The sequence below is a fragment of the Zea mays genome, chromosome 5 (genome assembly GCF_902167145.1).
Source record: "Zea mays cultivar B73 chromosome 5, Zm-B73-REFERENCE-NAM-5.0, whole genome shotgun sequence".
Lineage (NCBI taxonomy): Eukaryota > Viridiplantae > Streptophyta > Magnoliopsida > Poales > Poaceae > Zea > Zea mays.
This window is the reverse complement of record NC_050100.1, coordinates 6,883,382-6,910,044: the sequence shown is the minus strand read 5'-3', so window position 1 is coordinate 6,910,044 and position 26,663 is coordinate 6,883,382. Positions and strand designations below refer to the sequence as shown.

Below are 26,663 nucleotides of genomic sequence, written 5' to 3'. Positions count from 1 at the left end.
GATCGAGACGACACACGGAGCGGCCAGAGGCACAAGAGAAAAGTGGCACAACGAGGGAAGGTATGAGCCCCAACAAGATCGGAAGGAAACCCTAACCTACGTTAAGTATCCACGGGAGCGCAGAAATGAGGGGAAGGCTCCAGAACCTGGGCTTGGGCCGGAGGGAGCATCTGAGAATGGATAGGAGACACCCCTGGGTGCCATCCCAACCAAGGCGAGCGAACAGACCCAAGCACCGATGCGCACAATGACGGACCAGGATGGTCCAGCTCTTGGGCTTTGCACCAATATGGAGGAGGAGGAGGACGCAGCCCATGCCCTCCGGAACCAGCGCCATTAACCAGGAGTGCGCCATTATGGACCCGCGAAGGACAGGAGGAAGGGGACGAGCAAGCCCAAGAAACCTTCCATTTTTTCCTTTTCCCTATCTCCACTACCTTCAAATGATTCCAAATGGAGTATGAGTTGGATGATTGATTCAAGTTTCTGTTTGATGTGATGACTCTTGACCTTTAGATAATTTAGATGACACAAATTTAAATATCGTAAGATTTACCTATTGAGAGCGATGAAAGGATTTATATATTTTGAGGTTTAGAAAGCGTTGGATTCTCCTCTCACAACGACTTAGCGAATTCTCCATTCAACCGATTTTTACATAGTGTTTTTTATAGAAGCGGGATTTTTACATAGTGACTTTTATAGAAGCGGGCTAAAACGTGAGATAAGAAGCGAAGCTTTAGCTAATATAAAAACTGATTCTGACGATAAATCAAACCAGAAAACAAACATGACCAAAGCCAGTTTCGTGACGGCGCTCACGACACATCGCCTGTCAGATACCGGCTGTGAACATGGCATCGCAGAATCAAGTTGCAGCAGCAAAAACCCAAACTGATGTTGTCTTCTTCGAGAGTTCACGGATTAGTGCGCGCCCACGGCCCACAAATGACAAAACCCCACTTCATCCGGCACTCCACGCCCTAAAACCCTAATCGACAATTCCCGTTGTCATTCGTCAGCGCGCCCCCTCAACCCCGTCTCAGCCTAGCGCGCCGCCACAATGCAGGCCGCCGCCGCCGTCGTCGTCCGCCACCCGCGCCTATTCCCGCCGTCCCCGGGCCGCTCCGCGCAGCACCGGCGCGCACCCAGCACCGTGCGCATGGCGCTGCGCGAGGACGGGCCCTCGGTGGCCATCGTGGGCGCCACGGGCGCGGTGGGCCAGGAGTTCCTCCGCGTCATCACGGACCGGGACTTCCCCTACCGCGGCCTCCGCCTCCTCGCCAGCGAGCGGTCCGCGGGGAAGCGCCTCGCCTTTGAGGACCGCGAGTACACCGTCCAGGACCTCGCGGCCCCTGGGGCGTTCGACGGCGTCGACATCGCGCTATTCAGCGCCGGCGGGAGCGTCAGCCGGAAGTATGGGCCCGCGGCCGTCGCCAGCGGCGCCGTAGTTGTCGACAACAGCTCCGCGTTCCGGATGGAGCCCGAGGTGCCGCTCGTCATCCCCGAGGTCAACCCCGAGGCCATGGCGAACGTCCGCCTCGGGCAGGGGGCGATTGTGGCAAATCCGAATTGCTCGACCATCATCTGCCTCATGGCTGCCACGCCGCTCCATCGCCACGCTAAGGTACCACTTTGGGCACTTTCTGGCCTTCTGGGACGTCGGAACTCCGAAGCACCATCCGTTTCTCAATAAATTTGATTTGGATCGACAGAATGCTGATGCTGAAGAACTGTGTAATCCACATGTCATTTGACGGTGGAAACCAAATATTGATCTCTGGAATTATGCTTCCTAATACGTAATACCGAACTGAAGTGCGATATTTACAAAATAAAAGTAGACATCTGTATACAGTACCCGCATAGATGAAGCAGTACATATAGTCAAACATCTGACAGTCTAATTTTAGTTTTAATCAGTCTTGAGGTTCGAGATCATAGTAACATTCCACAATATTGTAACCACTTACTTTCCAGATAGTATTTGACTGTGTTCTGAATCTTCAACATTGCAGTGAAATTCTAGCCAGCAAAATGTCACATTATTTATTCTTCCAGTTTTTTTTTTTGAAATTCTAGTGTTCTCTGTTCTGCATCAGTCTGAAGAAATTTTCAGCATTATTCAATTGTTTGTATCACCGCATGTTGATTTTTTTGTTGACAGATCATTATTAGGAATTGATGAGGGGGTTTGCAGTAGGCAGTGGCCGAGCTGGTGAATTTTGACGTCTAGGGTCAACATTTTAAGCTCCCAAAGCACTCGCACCACCACACAGAATCAGATTTAGTCCATAACAAGAGTAAAATAGATAGCACATGAATTCCTTGTTGCTTAACTGAACAACAACAAACTTGACGGCGTCTTAGAATATTAAAATAATTACTGAAATAATGATGATTTGGTTTGTCCTCTCCTCCCTGTCCCTTCAAGGAAAACAGTCTGTCATCTTGAACACAAATACTAGAGAAAGTTGCACCGGTGACCATGGGCGTGTTGTTGGTGTAGCAGCCAAAGGATAAAATAATTTTCCAAACTCTCATCTTTTTTGCAATTATATAAAATTTGGAATAGACAACCAAGTAAACAGCATGCTACACAAGGTTTAATAGATTTGAAAATTCTGGAGGCCAGGTATAAAGAAAAGGAAGTCAACCAATAGGAGACCAGAGGACTAGCGTTGGCTGGCATGCAATGCTCCCGACGTGCCGTGCAGTTGCAGGACAACAGGACCTTTCTTTGTTGCTGAGCTACCATGCAATAAACACGGCAACACCAGTGGCCAGCCAACCTGCTTACAGCTCAAAACTGGTGTGCTACATGCATAGGAGCAGCTGTCCATGTCTACAGTAGCCAGATTTTACCGTGCCAACGCACTCCCGATCTGGTTGTGCCATCGCCATCGCCTCTTGATCTTGTGCTTAGCAGAATCACAATGAGGAAGGGAGGAAGTTGAGGACTCGAGGTGGTGTCAGGGGAATGAAACGCTCAAACGCACACGACTGGAGTGATGTGAAGCTTTCCTGGACCTTATAGATGGCTATGGCCTGCCGCCTGCATGAATTGGGCCACAAAGGTGCTACTTGTAGTTTTTGGGCTACACCTAGGATTAACCATAGGCTATTTGAGTCTATACAGACTATACAGTTATACATATGAGGAAATTTGTTGCCAGTCTGCTTTTTTTATGTGGATTGCAGATTCTGCTTGAATTGCCAGTTCATTTGTATTGGGTGAGCTAGGATGTTTCTATCACATGCCTTTTACTACTGAGATGACTTTTTTACTGTAACCGATTTGCTTGTTGATTCCCCTTTCCCCACTGTCAATTTAGTGGCTATTTGTTGATTCGGCAGGTGTTAAGGATGGTTGTCAGCACATACCAAGCAGCAAGTGGTGCGGGTGCTGCGGCAATGGAAGAACTCAAGCTGCAGACTCAGGAGGTACATATTTCCTTAGACAAGTTGCCCTATGCCATGTCCAGTTAATGTGTTTGTTTGGTTACAAACAATGCTTTACACCCCCTATGCCCATGTCCAGTTATTGTGTTTGTTTGGTTACACACAATGCTTTACATCTTACTTCAGGTCTTGGAAGGGAAGGCGCCAACATGCAACATTTTCAAACAGCAGGTTGTTCCAGCTTACAGATTGAAATATCCTGAGCAGATATCAAATTATTTTAGTCACGAGTTCTTCATGCTGAATATCTTTGTCCCTTGTGCAGTATGCTTTTAATATATTCTCACACAATGCACCAGTTCTTGAGAATGGGTATAACGAGGAGGAAATGAAAATGGTGAAGGAGACCAGGAAAATTTGGGTTAGTCTTTGCGATCCCATTGGTCTAAACAGTTTCCTATGAAGTCTGCATTACTCTGCTGAACTTTTCTCTCGTTATGATAATTTGAGCAAATATAATTGCCTTCTAACTGCTGTCCATTGCTAGAATGACAAGGAGGTGAAAGTAACTGCGACTTGCATACGGGTTCCTGTGATGCGCGCACATGCTGAAAGTGTCAATCTACAGTTTGAAAAGCCACTTGATGAGGTTGGTATTCTGCATATTATGTGCTAACTAGCATTAGAGCTTTTCTGTACGTGCGAATATGTTTCTTTCCTTCATACTATCCTCTTTTGTCTCTATTAGTCTATTTGCTCTAAATGAATTTATTCTTTCTCAATGTTATCAGCGCGTATGCTCCTCAAGTAGGCCTTAATGAGAACTCAAAGAGAGAGTTCTGGGAAGGCCTGGAGGACATGGTTAGTAGTGTGCCAGTTGGCGAGAAGCTCTTCATAGGAGGAGATCTCAATGGCCATGTGGGTACATCTAGCACCAGTTTCGAGGGTGTACATGGAGGCTTCGGCTTTGGGACTAGGAATCAAGAAGGAGAGGAAATCCTGAACTTTGCCCTAGCCTATGACATGTTTATAGCAAACACTTTCTTTAAGAAGAGGCAATCCCACCTGGTGACCTTCAGTAGTGGCCAACACACTAGCCAGATTGATTTTGTCCTCTTGAGAAAAGAGGACAGGCATGCCTGCTTAGATTGCAAGGTTATACCTGGAGAGTGTGTGGTAACCCAACATAAGCTTGTCGTTGCTGACTTCCGTTTTAAGATTCGTTTACAACGAAATAAGCATAACAAGGTCACTAGAACAAAGTGGTGGAAGCTTAAAGGGGATGTGGCCCAAACTTTCAAGAAGAGAGTTATCGAGGAGGGCCCTTGGGCAGGAGAGGAAGACGCAAATATCATGTGGAGGAAGATGGCGACATGCATCCGAAAGATAGCTTCAGAAGAGTTTGGGTTGAGTCAAGGGAACAGAAGGGAAGTTAAAGACACTTGGTGGTGGAACGAAGATGTCCAAAAGGCTATCAAGGAGAAGAAAGATTGCTACAAACGCTTACATCATGACAAGTGTGCAGAAAACATAGAGAAGTACAGGATAGCGAAGAAGTCTGCAAAGCGAGCGGTTAGTAGAGCCCGGGGTCAAGCCTATGACGACCTTTATCAACGGCTGGACACAAAGCAGGGAGAAAAGGATATCTATAGGATGGCCAAGATTCGTGAAAGGAAGACAAGGGATGTCAACCAAGTCAAATGCATCAAGGACGAAGCAAACCAACTATTAGTGAAGAGTGAAGAGATCAAGAACAGATGGAAGGAGTACTTCAACAAATTGTTCAATGGAGGGAATGAGAGTGCTACAATAGAATTGGACGAACCATTCGATGACAACAACAGGGGTTTTGTACGAAGGATACAAGAATATGAAGTTAAGGAGGCGCTAAAAAGGATGAAGGTAGGAAAGGCGATGGGCCCTGATGGTATCCCTATCGAGGTATGGAGATGTCTTGGAGACATAGCGATAGTATGGCTGACTAAGCTTTTCAACACCATCTTTCGGGCAAACAGAATGCCCGACGAGTGGCGGCGGAGTACATTAGTACCAATCTTCAAGAACAAAGGAGATGTTCAAAGTTGTACTAATTACCGTGGAATTAAGCTCATGAGCCATACAATGAAGCTATGGGAGAGAGTCATTGAACACCGCCTGCGAAAGATGACGAGCGTGACCCAAAATCAGTTTGGTTTCATGCCCGGGAGATCAACTATGGAGGCCATTTTCTTACTAAGACAACTTATGGAGAGATTCAGAGAACAAAAGAAAGACCTGCATATGGTCTTCATAGACTTGGAGAAGGCTTATGACAAAGTACCTAGGAGTGTAATGTGGTGGGCCTTGGAAAAACACAAAGTAGCAACAAAGTACATTAATCTTATTAAAGATATGTACACTAATGTTGTGACAAGTGTCCGAACAAGTGATGGAGACACCGATGACTTTCCAATTAACATAGGACTACATCAAGGGTCGGCTTTGAGCCCTTATCTTTTCGCTTTGGTGATAGATGAGGTCACAAGGGACATACAAGGAGTTTTACCGTGGTGTATGCTTTTTGCCGATGATGTGGTACTTATTGAGGAGAGTAGGAGTGGTGTTTCTCAAAAGTTGGAATTGTGGAGGCAGACGCTGGAAGCAAAAGGTTTTAGGCTTAGTAGGTCTAAAACAGAGTATATGAAGTGTGATTTCAGTGCCATGGGGTATGAGGATGGCGATGTTAGTCTTGATGGGCAAGTGGTACCCAAGAAAGACACTTTTCGTTACTTAGGATCAATGCTTCAAAAGGAGGGAGACATCGATGAGGATGTCAGTCATAGAATTAAAGCCGGATGGTTGAAGTGGCGACAAGCTGCGGGTGTCTTATGCGACCACCGGGTGCCACGCAAACTAAAAGGCAAATTCTACAGGACAGCAATCCGGCCGGCTATGTTGTATGGAGCAGAATGTTGGCCCACTAAAAGACGACATGTCCAACAACTAAGTGTGGCAGAGATGCGTATGTTGCGCTGGATATGTGGCCACACAAGGAGAGATCGAGTCCGGAATGATGATATACGAGAGAGAGTAGGAGTGGCGCCAATTGAGGAGAAGCTTATGCAACATCGCTTGAGATGGTTTGGACATATCCAACGAAGACCTGAAGAGGCACCAGTGCATATCGGAATAATTAGGCGTCCCGAAAATGTGAAGAGAGGTAGAGGCCGACCAACTTTGACGTGGACAGAGGCTGTGAAGAGAGACCTGAAGGAGTGGAATATTGATAAAGAGCTCGCCGCAGATAGGAAGGGGTGGAAGTGTGCAATTCACGTGCCAGAACCCTGATTGATAGTTTCGCTTTTCCTCCTTAATCGTTTGACCTTTTCTTGTGTCCATTTTAGATCTTGCTGGTCCTTGTGGGTTTTATCTCTTTTATGTGTTTCCCCGTTTCGTTGTTTTCGGTTCTCCTTTGCCTTTGTTTCCCTTTTCTGTTCTTTGGGGGTTGAGCTCTGAGGTTTTCATACGGGGTTTCATCTCTAGCCTACCCCAACGTGCTTGGGACAAAAAGGCTTTGTTGTTGTTGTTGTTGTTGTTGTTGTAACCTGCCACTTCGCTGTCTAGGTAGGTGTTCTATTTGGATTTGACTATCTGTGCATGTGGCAGAAAAAACAAATTCGCTATATTTATGTTGTAGTATAATATTGCAACTTCTGAGCTGTGTTTGTACTCTAAAGGATACTGCAAGAGAAATTTTGAGAGCAGCTCCTGGTGTTACCATTATTGATGACCGAGCTTCCAATCGCTTTCCTACACCTCTGGAGGTATTTTGGTTCATGCTCATCATTACCACAGCTATAATCACTATTCACACTCATTTCATGTAAACAGCAGTGCTGTCCCGGAAGAGAAAAGTTGATCTAATGATTATTATACTGAGCAAAAGTAACACACTGTTTTTCAGGTATCAGACAAAGATGACGTAGCAGTGGGTAGGATTCGTCAGGACTTGTCCCTGGATGGTAACCGAGGGTATGTATGATCATGTTTGAGAGTTACAGTTGACAGAAGCATTATCTAGTTGTGCATTACTTGTGTATAGAAATGGGTAATGAGTTGTGGATAATTATATCGGCGCTAATCATCTATATACAATGGCAGGTTGGACATATTTGTGTGTGGTGATCAGATACGTAAAGGCGCCGCACTCAATGCCGTTCAGATTGCTGAAATGCTGCTGAAGTGAATGTGACCTAACCCTCTTGTCCCTCCCTCCCTGTCCCTAATTGCTCTGATCAAATGCTGGACTGTACTCTGATTAGTTTGTCCTCAATTTTGGTCGCCTGTTCTGTATTCTGCCGTGCTAGTGCAATAATTGTGTTATGGGCTTGAGTTATCTGCTGTACGCATAAGTGGGCTCCTAAACTGGGAAATAATGGGCCGTCCTTATTCAGCATTCCGGTTTATATCTTGTTCAGATTCGTCTAACAGCCCAGCAGTGCCGGGTTCTGTGGATCACAGGGCCCAAAGTGTCCTACGGGATTTACACTTTCATGTGCAAGAATAGGGTCTGATTGTAACCTGACCCAGAAGGTACTGGGAAGTTCTCTTGAGCAGGAAGCATCTGTTGCAGGTCTGAAAGAAACTGTGCAACGATAAGACATTAGAGTTGAGAGGAAAGAGGGCGGGTTAGCCCGTAAATTTCTGTGATCGCATGATGTGTTGTTTGTCAGTATATGTAATCCTTTGTTTCAATGGATTTAGTTGTTTTGGTGGTCTTATTTACCGTTTTGCACTGTAGGCTTCACTTTGCAGGGTGGAGTTTGAATATAGAGATTATGATGGATAAGTGTAAGCTGTTAGAAGTAGTCTAAGATAGATACATTTGACACTTGGTAGTTCACCTTTTCTTCGTTTTTTACTGCAAAAATATCTGTCAGAGGAGTGCGGCCAAGAGGGTGAATGCCTGTTTGTAAATTGTAATCACCTGTCACGAGGTTAATCGGCCCAGAGGAGGGGGATCAAAGCGTTCTATAATTTAAAATTAAGGAGGTAAGCAGCAGTTAACTGGCCAGAGAGCAAGTTGTTTGCGCCCGTAAATTTTCATCTGTTGATCTTTTACCTCTTCATTGCATCTCAAGTTTTGCATGTGCATAGAAGTTTTGCAGTCTATATCCATTTATATTTTCATTGCGTTTTTTTGTGTACTACCTACCTTGTTTGGTAACACTAACACCGTATGGGCCGGAAAGGCAGGACATGTTTTGGTGTCCGTGCAACGGATGCTCAACGTTGAATGCCTGATGCATCTCTGCATGCCGATTACATATATGGCTGCCAACCGAGAGTCTTGTTGATAGTTGATGAAAATCTCCAGGAACTGTACTCTTCAGCTGATTGTTTTTCTTTTACACTGCTCACTGACTGGTGGTAGCAAGGGAGGGCGGTTGGGATCAATCAATGAAGGATCCCACCACTCTTGCCGTTCTGAGCTCAGTGTCCAGCTGCCCCGCACCACACCGTAGCTAGTTAATGAGCGAAGCAAGCAAACTCGGCAAAGACTTTGGGATTTCTTCATTCCAGTGGGGCCGGGCCGCTGGCGGCAGGAGACGCAAATCGCCGACGGACGGGTCGCAGTCGGTTAGCACTCGTACCCAGGGGTGTAATGACTGGAGTGGGGCCGATGCGTCTGCACCACCGACGCTCGTCCCATGCTTCATAGTTGAGCTACTACTAGGCTCGCACCGCACGAAGCTTGTGGATGGCATGGCAAAACCACACTTGACTTGAGCACACTGTAGTCTGGATGGAAACGGAGTAGTACCAAGAAGCACGATGTCATGCATCTAGTAGCAGTTCCAAAGCCAAGGGTGTGTACGTATTACAATACACAGAGCATGAATTATGACCTGGCCAAGCGGCCGCCAGTGCACATAACACGACATCTCATCTCCATGCATGTCGTCCCTCTCACTCTCTGGTGCACATAGTAGGAACTAGGAAGACAGGAAGAGTAGTAGTAGTAGCAGCTAGTGAAAACTGAAAAGCATGCATAGGCATCCACCGATCCAGAGTCACGGCATGTATCATGTATGCATGCATTGCACAGCCTATACATTACATACGCATGCAAGACAGCCCCAGCTGGCAGCTGGCTCCCCGGAGCGAAGGAAGGAATATCATCAGGGGCACTTGGGCCTGGTGCGGTTGCCGTGTCCGGTGGTCATGTCGCGGTAGCATGGGCACTCGTCCTTGTTGCCCGCGGTCCCGGACGGCACGCAGTTGCAGGTGGCGCAGCAGATCCCGCAGTACTTGAGGCAGTCGTCGTGCCGGCTCGCCTTGGAGCACCTCACCGCGCACTTGCCGTCGCAGAACCCTGGTATGGTACCCCAAAATCCAAAGGAGGAGGAAGAAGTGTGAATAGCGCCGCCCGCCCGCCCTACCGCACCAGAACCAGAAAACGGCGCTGGCAGTTACCTGATCCAGCCATGGAGACGCGGAGGGAAGGCAGCGCCAGGAGGAGGACGAGGAAGAAGAGGAGGCCAGCAACTCTGGCGGTGGCCGCAGGCTTCATGTTGCCCACCTTGCTAGTCCAGTCCACTGCTCTGCTGCTTCGTGCGTGTGAGGTGGTCTGGGGAGTGAGTGAGGCTGGCGTGCCTGGTGTGTGGCTTGGGGTTCTGGTGGGGGTGATACTTATTCATACGACCGGACCGTCCTTGGCTTTGGCTCCGCCGCGCGCGGTGCTGTATGCTATAGAGGCTCGTCAGTCATCAGTCATCACTAGCTCTGGCCTCTGGGTGTACATGCTGCCTTGCCTTGCACTGCATAGGTGTTCGCTGGCTTTTAACTCGTGGCCGGTGTGGGCGTGTGAGCATGCACCATGAACGGACCCCGTGTCCTAGCAAGCGTTGTACACTTGTACTGATGAGATGTGAGCTGGCATCCAAAAGGCTGCCCTTTCTTTATGTGATCGGAGGTCATCACGCTTCACTTTTTTTTTTCGTGAATATACTAGTACTACGCTTGCGAGGGCCGAGACCCGAGACTTTACCATGGTTATTAGGTCACATACCGTCATACGTACCGCTACCAAGGTATATATGCGGTATAGATAGGGCATATATACCAACACTATGTATACGGAGTATGGCAGCTGATAATGTGGTGCTGAGAATTGTAGGTGGGGGTTTCCTTTCTGGAGAGGACACAACGCTATCTTCGGTGGGATTTTATGCCGACGTCATGTGTGTAAATTGTTTACTTCGTCTAGCTACCACTCACTCGCGATACAAAAAAAAAGTTCAGTTTCAAGTCAAGCTGTTTGTTGCGCCGCCACGGCGGCGCGGCGGGCGGGTGTCAAGGTGCATGCGAACCGAGGCTCGGGCGGTGCCTCTGAGGTCTGAGCCTCTCGCTCGTTCCGTCAGCTGCTTGAATCTGTGTTCACCGCACTACTCCAGTCAGATCTCATCTGCGCATGCTCCTCGAGTCGAGCCGCTGCTTCCCTTTAGCCGGGCAAGTGGAATTGATAGGCAGGCGTGTCTGTTTTGGTGACACTGTCACTAACCCCCCGCCCGCCTGCCCAAGTGGCCCACGCAAAGCGAATTGAAGCAGCCTAGAACGTTCGCCAGTCAGTCCAGTCACCAGCATGCGTGCTGATCACTAAAACTCCTTTTGTAGATGTGGCGTGCAAGAGAGTCGCAGCAGAGACAGGAAGGAACGCGCGCCGTTTGTTTACAAGGCAAGTACAGTAATAAATAAAACACCGCTGGTTTACTGCTTAGTGGAACGGAAGCATCTTTGCAGCAGGATACGTTGGAGGTCGATACGTCCGGGGTCAGTTAGACACACGGTCGGTCGGTCGGTTCAACTGCCCCGGCGTCAGAGCGCCTTTTTCTGTCACACAAGGGCGCGATCTCCTTGGCATGGTACCCCCCTGCCCCGCTCGTCTGGAACGCGCTGTTCGACTGTTCGGTTCGGCCCGCTTGGACGGCAGCGGCCGCACATGCGCGCGGCCACGGCGGCGTGCGGTAGAGCCAGCCCGAGGGCGGATAGGAACACACAGGCGCGGGCGGGCGCGTCGGCTTTCGCGATCCCGCGGCCGCGACAACCTCAGTGGCCCGTGCCTGCTGTCTAGTAGTAGTACGCACTCTACTGAAGACAGTCTTAAGCTCAGCCAACAGCGATCACTCTGCTGATATATAGACTGACTGTTACCATCAAAAAATATATATAGACTGACTGGGCAGTGACTAAACCATAGCAGAGCAACCAATCCATGTTGGACCATAATTCACACAGCAACATCCATTGCAAGGACAAGGAAGCTAACATTGACTGACTATGGACAGTGGTTAAACTTAAACCATAGCAGAACACCACACACGCTAACTGCATACCAGGCTACGAGCTGAAGGCTACTAATAAAAGCTAACAACAGCATTCTACAAAGTCGAGCGAGCCAACTCAGGCTACCAAAACCCAACGCACGCGCACCCTCTAGGCCAGCCACAAGTAACCAACCAACCATATAAGCTAACTCGATTCCTGGAAGTGGCCTGGCTCCTCCTCATCACTTCACGAAGTGAGGGTTGAGAAGCTTGGCGATCTCAAGGAATCCCACTCGCTCCCGCCCCGCGAACAGGACCTTCAGCTTCTCATCACAAACCACCACCTTTTTATCAGAGGGATCCTGAAAGCAGGGGGGGCCAAAGTGGTTAGACAAGGAAGGTACCAGGAGGGAGTACCAATTAGTCCAAACCAACATCTTACTAATGCATGTGAAAATGAATATACCGATGCATCCTTTGTGCACTAGACAAAAACATACTTATATTTTTCATTAACTGGTAGTTAAAAAAATCACAATGTTTGACCTTTATAAATTCTAATATGCCCTACACTACACACCCTTGTGCATATCCCTAATGTTTAAGGGTATTTGGGGAGTAGGTAATCCTTGATTATGAGATGAATCTCAGACCGTTCGGTCATCCATCGTAATTACCACATTACCAATGTTAACAACTCTATCACACTGAATCCAAGGACTTGGATTATAAGCATTGTGTTACATACGCCAACTCAAAGCAACAAACACCTGGATCAATCGAAACTCGAGATGTAGAACTGGGAAGATCTTTCAAACAATAGATGATGCAGGCAAATAGGAAATTTTAGTTACAAACCATATTATGTTTAACAAACATACTAAAGAAAAGAAGTATAAGAAAATCCTATCTTTACCACAACTCGCAACCGCCACGCTGCGTGCTAAACTTCAAATCATAACACAACATCATCCACAACACATAATATTAAGTACTACGCTATATCTTAAGACCACAAACTCAAATACCATGTACATACTGCAACTTGATCACGACGCATTGAAAGGTTGTATTATAAATGTCATGTACACGTTTCTCATTTACTTCATTGACAAACATCATTCAGCAGGTGCCGGCGGGGAAGGGAGATTTCTCATTTACTTCATCGACACACACCGTTGAGAGAAAACCAATCATGGTGCAATTAGTTTGAACGCACAAACCCTAATTTATGCAGTGACTATTGGCAGAATCCTAATTGACGCACCATTCACTAATGGCAGAACCCGGAATAATTGGTATTTTACCACTCGAAATGGTGCATATTTGCTATACCATCTATGCCTATGATTTAGAGTCCATCTGTGTCTATGATTTATGGGCATGGCAAATTTCCGAAGCACACTAATAATAGTGGCAAAGTAGCAAATCTCTCGGCACAATCCTGCAGTGACTATTGGTAGAATCATACACCACATCAACTAAGATTTGGTGCCTTCCTAGTAAGACGGCCACGTTAGTTCCTGCTTGACGCTATTAAACATCTTCAGTATGCATCTAAAAATCTATACCGACCACAATGTTCAGATACACCATAAGTAAGCAAGGGTTTTCTCGGGGACCTGGAGGTTATGCTCCTTGATATAGGCCCAGAGGCGCTTGAGGACCTCGGTGCGGGGAATAACCGGGTCGCCCACGATTGCCTGCAGCGCCGGCGACACGGACTTCGGCTGGGTGATGCCGGTCGCCCTCTTCTTCTTCGGGGCCGCCTCCGCCGTGGCAGGGGACTTGGAAGATGCGGACGCCGCGCGCACGACGAGTGCGACTGCCGCGCGGCGCGGCGGAGCGAAGGAGGAGGCGGCGGCGGCGGCGCGGAGGCGCGGGGCTGGGAGCGGGGAGGAGAGCGACACGGCGGTGAGCATGGAAGAGGCGGGCGACATTTTGGGTCGGTTCTGCGGTCGGACCCTGGGGCTTGGCGTGGGTTCGGAACTTCGGATAATGGCTATGTTGAACGAGGGTTTGGGGTTTTGGAGATGACCAATGGGGTCTGTGGAATAGTGTGTGGAAACTTCTAGGCTTCAGCCAGTATGCTCACTAGCCGGTTATTAAAGTCCGTCTTCCCGTTTGGAAGACGGTTTCCGACGGTTTCCGACGACTGGGAAGGTGGGTTGTCTTCCAAGTTAGGCTCTCCATTGTCCTTTTGAAAGCTGTTTTTCGCTTAAAAAGTCGAAAATTAGGTAAAAAGATTAAAACCAGAATCTGACAGCACGAGGGAGGCTGTTCGATTTAGATTAAAGTCAGTTGTTAGGACTATTACAGCTGTAATTTAAGAAACAAAACACTATAGCTACTTTTAGATACTATTTTTCTAAAAACATCTTGAATCATGTTTTTAGTTTTGGTATTTTTAAATGATGAATATAGATCAATAAATTTTTATTTTTTTTCTCTGAAATTTTAAAATTACAAGTTATTTCAGCTTTCTCAAATAAGATCAATAAACTTTTTTTATTAATTATATTTTTATAGAGTATCTATTTGATGTTATAGATATCTATAATTTTAATTAGTCATGGTATGCTTTGATTCTATTTAAAAGTTGAAACATCTTATCATTTTAGATTATTTTAGATTGAATGAGTAAACTTATATACTTAATAATTACATTGTTCGTGTGTTACGATGAAACACAATCATATTTATTACACATAAAAGTTAGTTAATTTAATATTAAGGTGAACATATGGTCTATATATCAGACATTAAAGTGATATGAACAAATGTTACAATTTTATTTTTAGCTAAAAGGTCGAGAAAGATATGAGTTGAAAAGAAGTTTGACATCTTTTTTATAGCTCGCTCGCTCGTCCTTCTTTAGCTAGCGTGGTGGTAGTATATGAAAGTGTTGCACTGTACGTGGCTTCCTGTTGTGATAGGTTTAAGTGGTTTATCACAATCCATTAATAGCGCGAGAAGCTAAGAGAGAGAGAAACATACTTTCACATTGTATATGACTTTATGTCGTTTCTCACTGTCTATATGTGGTATAAAGATCCATTAATAGACGAGAATCAAGAGAGAAACAAGCCTACACGTGCGAAACATGACACACGAAACTAGTGTTTTAAAAGAGTAGAGATTTGAATTAAACAGATCACAATGTTTTTTTTCACAAACCACAATCTACACTAACTTTTTCATTCACAACTCAAAGCTCGTAGCAGTTTTTTTAGAAATCAAAACTCAACCGAACGTGTCTTATACATCATTATCCAAACGGAAAGGGTAATAACGCAGCGAACAATCTGAACAGTCCGTTCCCTAAACAGTACGAAAAGATATTTGAGCAATCCGTTCCACAGCACGAACCATGCAGAGTTTCAACGATTCCAGGTAGTGGTAATCTTGGCACTGCATACATAAAGAAGTTTCCGACAAAAAAAAACGATGCTAAATGAAATAAGAGCATCTCATCCGTTGCAAAGAGTATATATTCTCAGGCCGGAACCTAAATTCTATGATCCTGAGCACTGAGCAGAGCATATATTCTTTGGTCTCCATTAACCAACCTCCAGTTCGTCATCAACTATTTCTTACCTTAAAAATAAGTCCGATCCAATGGACGGGCTTGCTGCTGGTTTCAGACAAAAAGAAACAAGAAAAATGCAGTCATTAACCACTTGTGCTAAGTAGTTTCGAGACCAAATGATCTTCTCCGGCATCAAGATGCCACGCACCCACTCCTACCTATGTACATATCGACTTGTTCCGATTCCGATGGCTACGGCTGCACCCACCTCACCTCCCACCCAGAGTTCAGCTCGCGTTGCAAGGGGCTCCGGAAACTAGCGGGAGTTGGAGGAGTGGATGTCGACGGGCGCACTGGTGCAGTTGCTGCTCGAGTCAACGACCCTGGTGTGGCGGCGCTCGCGGTGGCCATCGAGGTAGACCACGACGACGCTGATGTCGTCGTGGAAATGCCGCCTCACCCCTCTCTCGATCGTCCTCAGATCACGGTACCTGACCTCCCTCTTCCTGGTCGCTTCCTTCAAGGCAGCCTTCACCAGTCTGCTGGCTATCCCCTGAACAAAGTTTGTCAAGACACCTGATTAGCTAGACTGCAAACAACGTGAGCGTAGAGATAAATACCTTATAATAATGAGGATCACTTACAGTTCTCGGATTCTTGAAGACAATCTGCACCGCAGCATCGTCGCTGAGGTGCTCCCAAAGGCCATCTGAAGCAAATATCAGGAACAGGTCGTTTGGTTTCAGCTTGCGTACTTGAACTGATGGTTCAGCGCTGAGAGCTGGCCTCTTCAGCGCAATAGGGGCCCCAACTTGCCGGAACAAGGGGTCCAGGCTATACTCCGGTTTCTTGAGATAAAAATCGCCAATGGATCTCGACACCTGACATCACAACAACCTTCACATGTTAGCTTACTTGTGCTTATGTGAAAAATTCACATTCACCAGTGTTTTGGCCACTTGGCCAGGTACATTAGTTCGCCAAGATATAATAGAGCAGATTTTGCAACACAAAGATGGAGACCACGAGCAGAAGTTGCAATATCGGGATACTAGAGAGATATTTGGAGAATATCGATCGAGACATGAAACGGAAAGACGGTATACATAAGTTGATCAAACAATGTGTCTAAATCCATAGGCTAGGTTAAGGAGTGTTTGAATGCACTAAAACTAATAGTTAGTTAGCTAAAAATTGCTAGTGAAATTAGTTAGCTAACAAATAGCTATCTAACTATTAACTAATTTACCAAAAATAACTAATATCTGAACTAATAGCTAGGTTGTTTAGATATCTCAACTAATTTTAGCCACTAACTATTTCTAGTGCATTCAAACACCCCGAGACACGTGAAGAAGTATCTCACGTGCAGAAGTTGCTGTCCCACGATACTATGCTACAGTAACTGGAGTCTGAATAGATATTTAGCCCAACAGTGCTATCAAGATATGAAAAGTCGATCTCAGTGCTCTTTCTTGGAGTAGTAGTTAGAAAAGATCATCTTGAGTACTGTATGATCGAATAGTTAGAAAAGATCATCTTGGAGTAGTTTACAAGCAGAGATATTTCACCTCAGAGTTTTTCCCCCATCACAGGCGCGCGCATCAAAGAAATGAAACGAGATGGCTAACTGACGGCGTCTCTCACCTGAATTATCCCCTTGACCCTCCAGGCTCCCCTGGCGTGCACAACGATCTGCGCGTCGTCGGGGTTGAGCGCGGCGAGCTCGCGCCGCACCTCCTCGCACGCCGCGTTGTGCTCGGCGGAGAGCCGCTCGGCGACGGCCGCCCCGCCGCCGGGCACTCGACGGCCGAGCACGGCGCGGGAATCGCCGGCGTTGGCCACGTACAGCGTGTCCCCGGAGATGGCCCCGAGCAGGCAGCAGGAGCCCACGGCAGCGAGCCGCGGCCGGCTCCTCCACTCCTGCCTCACCTGCCTATGGAACTCCTCCTCGGCCGCGCCGAACGCGCTCCGAATCGCCTCGGCGCTCATGCCCCCCTGCTCCTGCACGACGCCTGCCACACGAAACGAAGGTCTCAGTCAGTTGAATGAATCAGCCGGGGGAACGGTCGAGAGGGCCAGCCGCCCAGGTAGGAGGAGGAGGCGGATAGATACTAGTACACTAGTAGAGTAGTAGACAGTAATCAGACGCACGTTGGACATGCAGGAAGAGCCGGGAGCGAAGGAACCGGGATGCGTCGGCCCCGCCGTGGCCGTCGTAGACGCCGACGAGCGTGGCGGCCGGGGACGCCAGCACCTGCGCCTGGTCCTCCATGGCCAGGTTGGCCTGCGCCGCGGCCATCGAGAACTCCCCCGCCGCGTGCGGCCGCAGCTCCGCCTGCCACAGCATCCCGTCCGCCGCCGCGGCGCCCGGCGGCCAGTGGCCGCAGCACCTCGCCGCCAGCGCTCGCAACATCTCTGCTGCTCAAAGCTAAGCCGTAAAAACAAAACCCTGCTCAACACACGACGACGACGGCGGCGGCGGCGGCTACTCTGTTTGCTCTTGCCTTCGCCTCCGCTCTGTGTGTATGGTCGAAGGGGGATGGGCTGGTTGGAATTGGAATCAGGAACGGGGGGAATGGTTTGGCTTTGGCGGTGGGGGTTGGTTAGGTTAAGTAGCAGCTCACACGACGCTTTGGTGCAGCGAAAGCGCGTGTGGGGGCGGAGAGGCGCGGAGTCTACGGTGGTTATCCCGTGATGTGTCGCTTTATAGGATTGGACATTTTGACTAGGCGTTCTTGGGGGGTTTATTTTGGCATCCGTGTCCGGTTTACGGGTTTTTCGGAGGAAAAAATTGTTTGTTCCATTCCAGACTGGTGCGGGGACCGGGTTTTTTTGGTGATAGGTTGTTGCGTCTATCGCTGTTCTCTGTCTGTACTGTCTGCGTGTGCGTACGTGACTAGGTACAGTGCTACTGCATACTGTACAGAGAGATGACGATGGCTTCATTTCCCTGTCCTAAACGTCAAACTCCGTGACACAAGGACATGCACATAAGTAACCTACCCTATGAAAATACGGGGTACTTTATAAAATCATCCGGTCGCTGTACTTCACCACATGTGTATTTGGATTTCTTCAACCGTATAGCATGAGGTTCATGTATCCAAAGGTCTAGACTCATTGAATATATACTCAGCGCAAGTGTTTGGACAAGTTGTCGCACCGGTTTTGATAATCTACAAGTCGTTGCAATCCAGAACGAGTCAGTTTTTTTCATAGATTCCATTCCACACGATCTAAACGGGATCCGAAAAACAAGGTGGATGGTTTCTAAATACACGTACTGTGTTACGATTAGTTTGGACCTTTTTTTTGTTGGTGTTGGCAGCACAGCATCGCACTCTGCGTACGAGCACGGTCATGACCACCTCACCGCGTAAACGCACAGGAAACGTAGGAAAATGTACTCGTACGCGACGCGCCTGGTAGTGGTAGTGTACGAGTACGGCACCGCCCCCGGCTTTTGCACGGCCGCAGTAAACAGACCGCGCGCCCGCGCTGGTTGTTCCAGGGTGGGGGGGGGGGGACCCCGGCGAGTGGCCGTGCCGGGACAGCTGCGAGCTGCGACGGTGGTGATAAGCGGACTTTTTTCTGCGCGGGCGTCTGATAGCCGGGTGGGTCGGCGCGGCGGCAGATAAGTGCGGAGCGGCCGCCGAGGACGCAGGCCGGCAGCCGCTGTAGGTACGTGTGCGCTGATGCTTCCAGAGGAAGAAAAAAATAAAGAAGGGCAAAGCGGGCGGCGGCAGAAACGTCAACGCTTACGCGACGCGGGGGTTGCATCGCATCGCATCCAAGCGAGCCGGCAATTTCACGCGCTGGTTGTGTTGTGTTGTTGTGGTTGTTGTCCCTAGCAGAACGCACGTGACAGCGGAGCGGGCCAATCTTGCATCTAGAGTCCTACGAGTATGTACACCTCGTGTGGCTGGCATGGCAATGGCAACTGTGTGCGGCGTGCACCTGGTGTAATGCGGTGGGCCTGTGATGCACTGCACGGGAGTAGTAGTAGTGCCACTTGCCTACTACTAGTACCCACCCACACAGGTCTGCTAGCTCCTTCCTCCTGCTGCCTGTAGCTTCTATTGAAGGCTAATGTATAATATTATTATGCCGTTCTATATAATTTTTAAGTCTTACTAAAGCTCACCACGAGCCCCTTAAAATCAGTTTAGTTATGACTTAAGTGGAAACGGAACGGAGTGAGTGGCTTGAAGTAGAGATAGCAAACGTGCGTTGGTAACGGTAACGTGGCAGCGACCGCGGTGCCACATGGCCGTGCTTAACGAAATACGACGGTCACTCACTGTAGAACCCATTGCTGGTACTCGCTAGGACGGCGGCGCAAGGTATGGTGGTAAACTGCCACCGCAATGGTGTACAAAGCGGACTTTTTTTTTTGCCACACTGATAGCCGATAGGTCGTTGTGCTTGTGCACCCAGCTGTGCGTTGAGGAGGCGGGGCACGTGGCCGAGCGGACATGTGTTGCGTGCCGATGGATGGATGGATGGATGGATGGCCGCTGCTCATGGAAAGCGCAGCGCAACGGACATGAAAGCTGACGCGACCGGGAGGCTGCCGTGGCGTGGCCTGGGCGGGCGGCGAGTCAGGCGCCTGCCGGCCGGCGGCCGGTGGGGGTTTCCAGCCGGCCAGCGTGGGCGGCCTCGCTGCACGGGGATAGGTGAAGACCACACGGACAGCGACGCGTCGGTCGAGGAAATCGCGTCCGCTATCACGGGGAGGCGCAACCAGCCTGCCACTACTCGGCTGCCCTTGCCTCCTTTGCTCCTCATCTCTGACCGACTGGATGCGTTCCGCGTTCGCCCCCAGCAAACGACAGATGGTCGCAGCTCACGAGTTCCAGGAACCGGGGGGGCAGGGCACTGTCCCGGCCGCCTGCATGCGCAGAGGCCAGAGGGCGACGGCACGGCGGTGCAGAGGAGGAGGACATCGCAACGTTCTGAGCACCTGAGCGAGAACGGAGAACGCATGCCTCCTCCTGTTCTTCACGGCACGGGGACGCACTTGCCATTGTGATAATGGGAAATTTGTTATTTTGTCACTCTCAGTTATGGACTTCTCTATTTTACCATCAGATTCAGATCCATATATCATAAACATAAATGGTCCCAAAATTATAAACATAGGAGTACATAATAGCAGAGAGCCCACATTAGAAGTACCAAAATAGCAATTTTTTCGTGATACTAGTACGCGTTGTTCAATTTGTTATCGATAACAAGGCCAGCCACAGGAAACCGGGAGCGGAATCGCCACGTGTTTCCACCGCACTACCTCTGAGCTGACAGCTCCGTAGGTTGCTCAGACACAGTTTCATCATCTGTATCGTGTAGCTATTGCGACGTCCAGCAGACGACGGACACGTCTTGGGCACACGATCTCTCCCAGGCCAACTTGCTGGGGCGAGGAGATCGTTGTTTCGGGTTGGAAAAAGCTGCGTCCAGAACATGGAAAGACATGGAAACCCACATGTTGTAGTAGACAGCTGAAAAATCAGTTCCACAATAACGACATGCACCGCGGAGTCTGCACGCCACAGACGAGACCGACCGTTCCAGCTTTCAAGGTTAGTCAGACACCCAGACCACCCCTCCACTGACCCAGGCACTCAGGCAGTGAGAGTGACCAGCGGCGGCCCGGCCACTTTGATGCCAACAGCACCAGCACCAGCACCAGGCGGCAGTAGGTGAGTGATTTGGAAGCCTATTCTGAATAGAGCCACGCGGTCCAACATGGCAAGGAAAATGATCGTCAGGGAACCAAATTTTTCCATGACAATTCTATTTTTCGAACCACGAATGCACGCACGCGTCAGGAGCATACGAGAGAGGGCAAATCACCACACGCCCAAAGAAAATTCAGCTCCCGAAAGTGAAAGGGTTAACATTCGTAACACAGAACAAAAATGTACGTAGCTCAAAACAGACAACCAACTTCAGAACGCAGACTAGAAATAACTCATCACTACTTGATAGTAGATTCTGATTCTGACTGGCAAGCAGGGAGGTAGTAGGTGTCCAGTTGCCAGTACTTCCGCTTCACGCCCTTCCAGACCTCCTCCGCCAGGCAATCTTTGACCGGCAGAGGGATGAACTGCGTCGAGTACCCAAGGTTCGCGAGCTCCAGCGCGACGAGCTGGCAATACACGGCGTGGAAGAACGCGTTGTCGCCGCAGAGGCCGTTGAAGTACGAGTAGATGCCTCCGGGCTTCAGTAGCTTAGGAAGGTGCTGGTGGAACTCTCTCATGTCCTCGTAGTATTCCCCGTACGTGTCGAAGAATATGCCTGAGCACGTAAGGAAACAATGGCGTTAGAGAAGATTTTTCCTACTGTGGTTTTCATGGCTGCACTCAGAGGAAAGTCGAGCTGTTTTATGGTAGTAACTAGTAAGTATCCATTCTGAGCGTGAATTCATATTCATCTTTGATGGTAAATAGATTGTAACTTTTGTTTGATTATAAAATCAGACAAAAGGTGGTCATCGTCGGATTGGCAGTTAGTCAGTTACATATCAATTTCAGCTGTCGCAGCAAACACTTCAGCGTAGTTGGTTGCAGGTTCCTTTCTTCCTTCCTTTTGATATTCCGAAGGAAAAAAAATAATAATTAATTAGTCTATGTGCAGTTGTCTCAGAGATGGCAAGCTGCACATGGTTTGACATATCCGAACTAGATCTTTAGAGGACATATGTGCTCTTAATTCTTCAAATTATCCACAGACGATGGTGACTAGGCTTTGGAATCAATCAATTGTCATGCACCGGCCTACTTCTATTTGAACATACATTATTCATCATCCAAGTTACCATCACAATAATTGTCAAGCAAGAACTACATCTTCCATGGCATTGTTATCTATGCTCATAAATGAAGCATGAAAGAACACGATGTTGAGATATGAATCCACAGCGTAGAATGGACTCAAGAAGATGCAACTCACGTATTTAGAACAGGATGCTACACTTAAACAAATAAATCACTGTATGACACTTGAAGAAAGGATTAAAAAAAAGGGTGAAGACAAAGGGTCTTGCTTATAAGGAACCCATGGGTGTTGGCAGGTTGTGTTGTTTGGTAGGGAGAAATGTTGGTCCAGGTGCTTGTGCTCTTAATATAAGAAGAGAAACGAGGAAAAAGGAGGACAGAGAGACATGGACAGAGAAAAGTAATATAAATAGACAGATTTACAGGTTTTGTTTTCACAGTTTCCCGTTGCACGTTGACTAAAATGTATACGTATCACATTTGGTTAAAAGTATTGCAGTGTCCTCTAAGTTCCTATGTTTTCTCAACTACCAATTCAAACACAATTCCTCCACCTTTTTTCTGCATTTCCTACTACATTCCTCTGGGGCTATGACTTTGCAGCGTGTTTTTATTCTTTCTCACATCTATATATTCTAAAGAGGCCTTATGGCCTAAATACTTACCAACTACTTTTCTTATTTGGAATAGCACAACAACCACCACCACCATTATGCCAAAAAAAGTTACTTCGGTGGATGAAGAAAGATGCCCCCAAAAAAAAGAGTAAGATATTACTAACATAAACGAAGGCTGAGCTTTAAATAAGTTCCACCAAATGAAAACACTAGCTCTGTGCATACTGTTGCAAATTACTCCACCTGATTGAAGCTCAACAAGGTTTCCAAGTGCCACATAAAGCCATGAAATGGCTGTTTGCAACATAATACTCATGTGGTAAACTGGTAAGCAGTTCTACAGACGCCTGTAAATATGTTCAACGTAAACATAAATTCAAAAACTGTCTAGACGCACACTTTTCCTGACAAAAGGTCCAAAATTACCTACTCTGAAAGCTTTAGAAGCACTAACTTGAAAACTTTGAATATACTCCCTCCAGTCAATAATACCTGATGTTTCTGAGATTCTGGAAAAGTGCAACAGTACTTGTCACTGGAAAAAATTGGCCGAATTAAACGCATCATATCCACTAATGCCCCTGCTCACCCCATTAATTAGGGGGTTTAGTGAAAAAAAACCAAGAGACGTCACGAAGAGCCCTTCTCTACACGACTTTCTATATATATTCTCTTCACTACATTTATGATGTAGGGGCTCTTGATTGTATTATGCAGTCTATTAACTGTTTCCTATACTTGAAAAACTGAACCAAGGGCTCTGGGTTGTACATGGTCTAACCTGGCAACAATAACCTGGCAACAATAACAGAGGCACCCACCATGAGTTCCATGTTGTCTCATGCCGTCGATACCACCATCTCCTGGCTGGCAGTGGCAGTCCCTGTCCTCCAAACATGCTCCTCACAGTATCCTCAGGTACAGTACAGCTCGGAATGAGCAGTAGTTGGCTAGCAGCCAGTGTGCTTCAGGCAAAGATTGCCTGGATGAGGCCGTTTGTGGAGACACAGCTGAATATTGTAGCCCACAAGGTCATGTTCACGTCTCAGGTGCAAGCTTACTGGTGGAAGCCCTTATCTTGAACATCCCACACTCCATACATTCATCTTTCTTCCTCTCCTTTCAGATCTGAGGTCCAGTCATGATGGAGGTTCGAGCTTCAGTGAGGGCACCAATGCAGGTCAAGGGGTTCTTAACGGTGGTGTAGCATGCTGTACTCTGATGGATTAGATGAGAAACATGAGAGTCATCCAAACACGATCCATTTGATCTCAGCAATTCACTTTCTCAAATCAATGTTCGATTGCCATCCCTTTTGGCTGAGCATAACACTATCAGCGGAGGAAGTGAACACCGGGAACCAGGGACATTAGCTAAAGACAAATTAGCTAAGCGAGGTTGGAAAGGTTGTTTAAAATGCAGCTTTTGTAATCAAAATGTGTCTATTCAACATCTGTTATTTGATTGTTACCTTACTAGAAATATTTAGAGAATTATTTACTTTGCCATAAATATAGAGAATCGAACAATATTAATTATATAATTGGGTCCTGGATTGCTAACAAGGGAACAACACAAAGAAAAAAACTCCTAATTGAAGTGGCGGCAATGTTTTGGTCTATTTGACTTTGTCGCAATGATGTTGTCTTTACTTTTAAACCAAAATCATCAATTATGCAGGTTCTTTTCAGGGCAACATGATGGCTCAGATTCTGGAGATTGTTGCAGAAAGAACAATCTCAACACGAAGTCCTTGCGGTATGTCGATATTTAGAGGTGGTCCAACGCTAGATTAGAGGGAGCTTGATTTGTTGATGTTTTCCTTCTGAGTATGTTTATGATGGATGGTTGTCTTTTTTTCGATTTGTAAGGCCATATGCAAGAGATTGCAAAAGGCTAGAACATTTTGTTTCCATAATCTAAAAAAAATAGTGGATGAGGTCACTGGGCAGTGGGCACAGTACTGGTGGAGCCATGCCGGTGGATGGCAAGCACAGCGATGTGGAAAGCAGCATTCAACGGCAAAGAACAGGGAGAGTAATTGAGGAACGGTCAGACGAACAGGGTACACTGATTTATTGCTTTCTCGTCAGCAATTAGCAGGGGTAGAGCAGTAAATTTACTACTTACTTTATCAATCCTGTCATCTAATATCGACGACCAAAGGGAGTACTATTGTAGTTCTCTTAAGCCTGCCAGCAATTTTCTTTCCTTCAGCTGTTGCCCGACTTTCCTCATGCTCCTGAATTCCTGCCAACCTATGGAAACTTCACCTGATACATACTCGAGAAATTTTGTGACCTTCAGCTTTTGCCCAACTTCTCCATACTCTCGAATCCCTACCAGGGGACCACAAGGATAATGCAACCTATGGAAATTTCACCCGGAGCATACTCCCAACAATTTTCCGTCCTTCAGCTTTGCACAACTTCCCCATACTCTAGAATACCTATATAGGGCATGCCAAGGATAATGCAATGCAACCTATGAAAATCTCACTTGAGACACACACCTACAACTAGGACATTGAACAACAGAAAACTTACCCTCAGACAATAAAGCGTTGCAACATTGATGACCAAACATGGCAACAATAAACGAATAAGCAAAGGTAAAAGCTATAGTATACCGTCATAAGATCCGAGCTGCGGCATCACGTCCTGCCATCGCCCGAACACGATCCTGACGTTCTTCTTGTCGCCCCATCCGAGCTTGAGCATCCGCTCGTACACCTCCGGGTGGGCCTCGACAATGGTGTGCTCCTCGGGCCCGTACCTCTGTATCGCTTCGTCCACGAGCCCCATGCCGAACCCCACGTTGAGCACCTTGCCGCCGCCTTGGCACACCGCCCGCGCGTGCGCCTCCATCAGCGGCCGCTCCCACGCCATCATCACCGCCTTGCTCTCCGCGTCCATCACCCTCTCCTCGCTGAACGAGACCCTGGATTCGAGGTAGCTCTCGGCCGGGGGACCGTTCGCGGGGGCCGCTTGCCGCCGCGCGACGGTGCCCAGGACGAGCTCGGAGCGGATGGCGTGGTCGAGGAGGAGGTCGTAGGTGTCGGGGTCGGAGGCTAGGTCCCCTGCCGAGAGGCCCGAGGGGGAGAGCGCGTTCCAGGGCGCACCGCAGTCGAGGAGGAGGCGCGCAACGGCGGCGTGCCCCCCCGCGGACGCGTGCATCAGCGGCGTCAAGCCGTCGGCATCGAAGTGGGTCGCGTCAGCTCCTGAAGCAAGGAGTTTAGCGACTTCGCCCTCTTCACCGGACTTCGCCGCCGCGCAGAGCAGCTCCTCCGGCGCCGCCGCCATTTTTTTGGGTGGAGCAGTGGAGTCAGTGAGTCACCCTTTTTTTTCTCTGAGGTTTTAGCTCGCGAGCGTTGGGCCTTATGATTTCTCCATTGAACCTATGTCGGCCCAGTCAGTGCACCAGGGTTAAAGCCCTTATGCCCCTGCCTTGACTAGTTATGGCCCAGTTCGTCGAGGTCACTCCACGAAAGGGACCGGATCGCACTCGCACAATCGCACATGTTCCTCTCTTTGATTTGGCGGTAGCTGCGTAACGTCGCTCAGTCGCCGCCGATCAGCTTAGCAACGCTCGTGAGCTAATTGGTGCCGGATGAGAAATTGGTGACTTCCACTTCCACCACACCTGGTTGAAGGCACGCAAGGTGTTTGTTGATAGCCTCTAGATGTCTAATTAAATTTATCTATAATAAACTAGTACTGTATAAACTATAAAGGAAGAGGAGAATGCAGTAGCTAGTCGTAACTTAAGACCCAAGACAAGATAAATTGCGGACAAAGTCACCGTGGTGTCTTGAGGTAGTGTGCTGGCATCTACGTTAGGTTCTGCATGCGTCGGTGGCCAGCACAGTAGGGGCGTTAGAGTCTACCACTCTCCAGCAACTTTCGCATAACCTCCTACTATTTCAAACTCGAATATCTAAATGGTGTATACTCTATACCATACATATACACAGTCTGTTGGAGACAGCCTTAGGAGATTCAGTCATTCGGGTGCTGGATCAGAGATC

The 26,663-nt window shown here is 47.9% G+C and overlaps 5 protein-coding genes across 6 annotated transcripts; 1 reads left to right on the top strand and 4 right to left on the bottom strand.

The window, feature by feature from the left end:
- The first annotated feature begins 999 nt into the window (after positions 1-999).
- LOC100191334 (aspartate-semialdehyde dehydrogenase) lies at positions 1,000-8,161 on the top strand. The gene is given in 8 exon segments (NM_001136768.1): positions 1,000-1,627; positions 3,358-3,444; positions 3,589-3,633; positions 3,728-3,823; positions 3,950-4,051; positions 7,119-7,205; positions 7,346-7,413; positions 7,543-8,161. Coding segments are annotated over 8 exon segments (1,134 nt in total). The 5' UTR covers positions 1,000-1,063; the 3' UTR covers positions 7,628-8,161.
- Positions 8,162-9,307: 1,146 nt separating this feature from the next.
- LOC100501987 (gibberellin-regulated protein 2) lies at positions 9,308-10,092 on the bottom strand. The gene is made up of 2 exons (NM_001196582.1): positions 9,859-10,092; positions 9,308-9,757 (listed from the first exon to the last, which is right to left on the bottom strand). Exons 1-2 carry the CDS (start codon positions 9,953-9,955, stop codon positions 9,564-9,566), a joined length of 291 nt encoding a protein of 96 aa, NP_001183511.1. The 5' UTR covers positions 9,956-10,092; the 3' UTR covers positions 9,308-9,563.
- A 1,499-nt stretch (positions 10,093-11,591) lies between these two features.
- On the bottom strand, positions 11,592-13,724 carry LOC100284437 (uncharacterized). The gene is made up of 2 exons (NM_001371995.1): positions 13,331-13,724; positions 11,592-12,070 (listed from the first exon to the last, which is right to left on the bottom strand). The coding sequence occupies exons 1-2, from the start codon at positions 13,646-13,648 to the stop codon at positions 11,951-11,953; spliced, it is 438 nt and encodes a 145-aa protein (NP_001358924.1). The 5' UTR covers positions 13,649-13,724; the 3' UTR covers positions 11,592-11,950.
- A 1,378-nt stretch (positions 13,725-15,102) lies between these two features.
- LOC103625867 (probable protein phosphatase 2C 34) lies at positions 15,103-17,902 on the bottom strand. Of its 2 annotated transcripts, XR_002262142.3 has the most exons (5): positions 17,392-17,902; positions 16,885-17,252; positions 15,882-16,118; positions 15,456-15,790; positions 15,103-15,339 (listed from the first exon to the last, which is right to left on the bottom strand). XR_002262142.3 is itself a non-coding variant. In XM_008646261.4 (4 exons), the coding sequence occupies exons 1-4, from the start codon at positions 17,651-17,653 to the stop codon at positions 15,554-15,556; spliced, it is 1,104 nt and encodes a 367-aa protein (XP_008644483.1). In that variant the 5' UTR covers positions 17,654-17,902; the 3' UTR covers positions 15,137-15,553. The 2 variants fall into 2 exon arrangements, 1 of the variants encoding a protein (XP_008644483.1); XM_008646261.4 differs by having other exon boundaries at positions 15,137-15,790.
- A 3,067-nt stretch (positions 17,903-20,969) lies between these two features.
- Positions 20,970-26,334, bottom strand: LOC100286312 (arginine N-methyltransferase 2). The gene is made up of 2 exons (NM_001159199.1): positions 25,266-26,334; positions 20,970-21,540 (listed from the first exon to the last, which is right to left on the bottom strand). Exons 1-2 carry the CDS (start codon positions 25,936-25,938, stop codon positions 21,221-21,223), a joined length of 993 nt encoding a protein of 330 aa, NP_001152671.1. The 5' UTR covers positions 25,939-26,334; the 3' UTR covers positions 20,970-21,220.
- Between the last annotated feature and the right edge of the window lie 329 nt (positions 26,335-26,663).